Source organism: Protobothrops mucrosquamatus, unplaced genomic scaffold, assembly GCF_001527695.2.
Source record: "Protobothrops mucrosquamatus isolate PMUCROS unplaced genomic scaffold, P.Mucros_1.0 scaffold8, whole genome shotgun sequence".
NCBI classification, from domain to species: domain Eukaryota; kingdom Metazoa; phylum Chordata; class Lepidosauria; order Squamata; family Viperidae; genus Protobothrops; species Protobothrops mucrosquamatus.
The window spans coordinates 2,231,948-2,237,729 of record NW_015386395.1 but is presented as its reverse complement, the minus strand read 5'-3'; the positions used below and the strand labels follow the sequence as shown (position 1 = coordinate 2,237,729).

Sequence of the window (5,782 nt, the reverse complement as noted above, 5' to 3'; positions counted from 1 at the left end):
CACCCTGAGGAGGCCCGCTCTGTGGGAGCGTACCGGTCTGTGGGAGGGAATCTGTGGCAGAAGGCGGTCTCGTAGATATCCAGGTCCTATGCCATGGAGCGCTTTAAAGGTGGTAACTAACACCTTAAAGCGTACCCGGAAGGCCACTGGTAGCCAGTGCAGCTCGCGCAGCAGCGGCGTTACGTGGGAGCGACGCGTCACTCCCAACACCGCCCGCGCGGCCGCATTCTGGACCAGCTGAAGCCTCCGGATGCTCCTCATAGGGAGCCCCATGTAAAGAGCATTACAGTAGTCCAGGCGGGAGGTGACTGTGGTCGTTAAGTGACTGTTACCGTTCTAAGAAAATTGTTCAGTAAACCAATGGGCCAGTTTTGCCAAAAACTGGAAGTAAATGCCAGCTATTGGCAAAACCACCATAAAACACTGTCATGTGACTGTTGGGACTTTGGAACCAGGTCATAATTACCCCCAAGGAAGTCTGTTGTAAGTTTGACCAGTCACTAAGCAATCAATCATAAGTCAGGGACTACTTGTAAAGTGACATTAAATTAGATGCTTCTTGTATTTCAGTTCCTTGGGCAGCCTGAAGAGTAGAAATAAAGTGCCCTTAATTCCTAAATCACAAGCAATTGCCCTCCTGGCTGGGAATGAGTAGTCCAACAGGTTTGGAGAGTGCCACGTCGGTAAAATGATGCAACTTGATTTTGTGTGGCACCATGACTAATGCTTTAGATTTAACAAATATTGACAAATGTTCATCCTAGCCTTTTGACAAAGTTTACAACTGCTTTTCTCTTTTATGCATTTCAGATTTCTTTGTCACCTTCTGATTTGCTCCTTATCTTTCTACTTTGGGGACTGAAAAGGGAAGGATGAGTTGCAGTTGTTTTGCAGAGGCCCAAGGTGAGAACATGATTTGATGATTATAAAGGTAAAAAGGTAAAGGTTTCCTCATCCAACTCTAGGGGGTGGTACTCATCTCCATTTCTTAGCCCTTGGACAAAGGCATTTCCGTGGTCATGTGGCCAACATGAAGATTATATTTTAATTAGTTTTCAGTTCTTTTCCATAAAAATTCCAATCAACAAAAGGGACAGTGTGTCATTTCTACAAACATGTTTTTTTGGATTGACTTGTTCAGTTGCTGTAGAATTTTTCATCATTATCACCAGCACGTCCATTTCTACCATTGATAGAAGTAAAAACAATAATGAGAAGATGTGCAGAGTAAGGAAGAGGACCTTGATAGGGATGTGTAAGAACCATTATCTAGGCCAGTGGTTCCCAACCTTTTCTATACCCCGCACCCCTAGAGCGCTTCTGATCTATTCTCACACCCCTTACAAAAGTTCAAAATAATAGCAATGAATGATGTATATACACTATAATTTTGAAAACCCAAGTTTTCGCATCCCCTGGAATATTGTCTCGCACCCACAGGGGGTGCAAGCACCCCTGGTTGGGAACCCCTGATCTAGGCAAAAGAGATTGAAATGTTTTTTAAGGCCTAAGAAACAAGGTAATATTCAGAAGTGACTCAGGAAGGCACTTCCCTGATTCTCAGGAGTGTAGGACATTTGGGGAAAATACAGCACAATCAGACTTGCATGATTCTGTAATTATTTTGTATATTCTGATATTTTGGATAATTGTTTTATACATTTATTTTAATTCGTTGCTGTACAATGCTGAGAGTATTTTTTTTTATTCTGAAACGGGCAGCCATATAAGTTTGTTAAATAAATAAATTATAGCCACTGTCAATAAAGATAGATTTAATCTTCCATGGGGGTAATTTCCTGCTCTGGTCTACCAAATGGGGCTGGCAGCCTGCTGAACTATGCAATATACTCATACTCACCAGTGGTTTTATATCCTGGGAAAAGTCAGAAGTTGCGATGGGAGAATAATCAAACTTGCAGCCCTTGAGTGGCCCAAATGGGGAGAAAAACAGCAATACGAGCAGCAAGACCTGGAAGACAATTGGCACATTCCATTTTATCTGTATCTATGTATCTCTACATGAGTTTTACTGAATATTTTAATTACAGTAATAAAAACTATTACTGAGTGGAGTCCTTGGTGCTCTCTGAGCTTGGTTGTTTTCTTGCAGATGTTTTATTATTCAACTAGGTAACATCTTCAAGCTCAGAGAGCACCAAGGACTCTAGACTTCAACTCTGAACTACATATATTCTCTTCAATTGGTACATTCCTGACTTTATTCCTCTTATCTCATCCATAGGCTTCTGAAGTCCTTTTTGAGTGCCATCCTTGTTTTGTAGATCAAGATAACCTCTTCTGCAAATATTTAAGAGTGTGTGTTTCATTCAGAGAATCATTCCAAGAAACCGTCTTCTTCCTCCTTTTCTTTTATTTTAAAAAAAGAAAGAAATTAGGAAATACCTAATAGTTTTGAAATACTCTAATGGCATGATGGGTCAGCCATTTATAACTTGGGGACAGAAGTCTATTCCAAATATGTCTTAACGATGCCAGTTTGGGGAACAATTTCATTGCCGCCAACAAAGCACTTGAAATGTGTGACCTAATGTAACTCCTCATGGGAATTTTTGTGGTATCAATGTTCTTGTGTCACTCAAAATCTCTTTTTACATTCCAGCAGTGCTCTAGTAACACTTCGTGCTCTTTCACACTGTCATTTGAATCTAGATCCCAATTGTTTTAATTTTGGGAACATTTGTGGTGCATCTGTTGAACGGTCCTGGGTTCAATTATTACACAGGTATGGAAGTTACTAGCCTAGCTTTAGAATTAAAGTTAGCTAATTCTAGGTCTTAGAATTAAAGTGAGCTAAGCCCAAGACTAGCCTATTCATCTTGCAAAGTTGCCATATGGCTAAAATGATGGTAATGGATTGTTATATTACTATATGTTTTTTCAGAAAAAAGACTTTCATGCTTTATTTACATTTTTGATCGCCACTTTCTCCTGACTAAAAGGAGATCTAAAGTGGTTTAATACATTATTGCAGTGATGGCGAACCTTTTAGAGACCAAGTGTCCAAACTGCAATCCAAAACCCACTTACGTATCGTCGGGTACCGGGTGGGCATGGCCCATTGGGTGGGTGTGGCCCATTGTGTGGGCATGGCCAATTGGTGGGCATGGCTGCAGTAGTAATGGTAGACTGGGTGGGACTAAAAAGTTCAATCAATCAATTTCAACTTTGCGAGATCTTTTTTTTTCCCCGCGAGAAGTTGAAATTGATTGATTGATTGAACCTTTTTTTTTTTTTGCACATGGCGGCGGAGGCCTAAAGCAAAAAGGTTTTATAAACCCAGCTGAAGGCCTAGGACTGAGGCGATGGTGCGAGTGCCCACAGAGAGGGCTCTGCGTGCCACCTGTGGCTCGCCACCACGGCACTATTGGGTTCAGAAATGATGCTCAACAATGGTTTTTAATCTTAGTCTATTTTAGTCACAGTTTGTTGATTAGTCATGTCAGCCTTATTAATACTAAGCTAAATCATGATTATAGACTACTTTTGGTTGGATACTCACATATTAATCCAAAACCTTATGACTAAGTTTAACATGTAAATCCAGCAAATGTCCATGAAATAGTTAAATTGCATATTATGTTAAGTGATAATGTGGTTTCCTTGGCTTGGACTTTGCATAGCTGTGGTTTCCTTAATAACATAAGTGAATTATGACTTAGCATGATGTATGAACCCAGGCAAGTGAAGCTACTTAAAACAAACCCTCTTAAAATTCCAAATCTGTCAAAAAAAAAAGCATGCCCTTTGAGGGTTAAACTAGATGAGTTGCCTATATGTTGGTTTATTTATTTATTCAGTGGCTTTATTAGATTACTTGTTCTATATTAGAATGTCCCGTTCACAGTTAATAAAGCTTGAGGGATGTGTGGAGGCTGGATTAGTTGATTAATATTTATTTTATTCTATCTTGCTTTTTTGTTCTGTCTCAGTAGAAACTGCTTAGATGCTAATTGGGACTCACTTAGATAAAAATCTTCTTTATGGCTAGGAAATAACTACTCTAAACAGTTGACTAGTGTCCTAATGAAGTGGAACTCTTTCTTATACCCAGACTTTTTTCATGGTTTATTGGGTGCTTAGCCTTGTACTTTTCAATCTTTGCACTAGGTGACTTCTTGACAGAACCAAATCTCTGTCTTGAGAATTTCTTGTTCCTAGTTTAACTTGCCGAAGTAAAATACAAAATCAAATAGAGAAAAAAGTGTTAACAACAGTTATGATCAAAAGCCTGGGAAAATAAATGTGCCTTGATCACTTTTAGGGGCACCTGTGTGCAAGATGGTAAGAAAAGCATTGCCAATTGTGATTCTTGATTGCAAAAGGTAGAAAATGAGAACCGAAGGATGAGAATTTTATAGCTTGGAAACGATACAGGAGAATCAGGAGTGTCGGGTGAGATGAGATTAAAAAATCAAGATGGCGGCCTTAACATGATAGAGGACCTGACCCTTTTATGTGCATCTACAGATATTAACCTCCAAAGATCTCTTTGTTTCCTAAGGCTAAACATCCCCGATTCTTTTTCACCACAATTCAACTTCCAATGTTCTGATAATCTTAACTTCCGTCTTCTTTCTGAATCCCTTTTAAAGTACAAGAGTAGTTTGCAATACAGAAGCTTTTTGGAAGCTGGGACTCTGCAAATATGTCAGGAATACAGCTCCCCAAGAATCAGACAATGAATATATAATCAAAATCTGAAATTTTTCTTTTAGGACTACTGGATAAAGAACTTGAAAAAAAGTTGGAACTTTGTTATTATATGTGCTGACTACAGCAAGAATCGGATATGCATAAAAATGGAAAGGTATGTCAACTCCATGGATTGAAAAAGCGATGGAATTGGTAGAAATGGCAAAATTAACTGTCTTAATTAGGGATAAGAATGTATCTACTGTAAATTTGTTTCCATTCTAGACTTTCTGCTCAAAAGAGGGGGGAAAATGAAATTCTAACTTTAGGTTTTGATGATTAAATAGGTTTTTGTTACAGAAATGGCTAATGCTATTCTTATATAAATAAAAAGTTGGAGGTTATCATTTTTAATATATAATTTGCTGCACCCCAAAAAATTGGAAATCACTATTTTTTTTCTTTCTTTTTTCCTCACTTTCTTTTCCTTTTACCCTACTGTCTATTTTCATTTGTATTTTATATTAAGAAAAAAATAATAATAACATTATTAAAAAAGGAATACAGCTCCTAGGATTCCACTGGCCGTGCTGCCCAGGAATTGTGGGACATGTAGTTTACTACCTCTGAAAGGCAAGCAATGGGAGACAGCTGTCATCAACTGATATCATTTGACTTACCACAGAAGAATCTGGAGTTCCGTGATACCAAATCATCTCCACATAGTTTGGTAAGTGGCCAGCATGCTGAGGTTTCCCCTAAAAAAGAGGGGAAGAGGTTCTGGAATAAAAGAAAGCACGTTGATTAAGATTAAGCAGCGAAAGACACCATGCAGTTAAAAATAGTCAGTACAGGTAATCCTCAACTAACAACAGTTCATTTACCGATCATTTGAAGTTACAACAGCACTGAAAAAAGTGACTTATGACCGTTTTTCACGCTTACAACCATTACAGCATCCCCATGGTCATGTCATAAAAATTCAGATGCTTGGCAAATGACTCATATTTATGACGGTTGCAGGTTCCAGGGGTCATGTGATCCCCTTTTGCGACCTTCTGACAAACAAAGTCAATGGGGAAGCCAGATCCACTTAACAACTGTGTGACTAATTTAACAAGTGCAG

At 38.8% G+C, this 5,782-nt stretch overlaps 1 protein-coding gene across 1 annotated transcript in view; it reads right to left on the bottom strand.

Annotated features, from left to right (window-relative positions):
• Positions 1 to 5,429, bottom strand: part of FLT3LG (fms related tyrosine kinase 3 ligand) — a 16,838-nt gene extending 11,409 nt beyond the window's left edge. Inside the window, exons 1-2 of the mRNA XM_029283015.1 lie at positions 5,337 to 5,429; positions 1,862 to 1,972 (exon numbers count right to left, since the gene is read on the bottom strand). Coding sequence (XP_029138848.1) covers positions 1,862 to 1,972; positions 5,337 to 5,372 — 147 coding nt within the window. The 5' untranslated portion in view covers positions 5,373 to 5,429. The remainder of the gene's footprint in view (positions 1 to 1,861; positions 1,973 to 5,336) is intronic.
• Between the last annotated feature and the right edge of the window lie 353 nt (positions 5,430 to 5,782).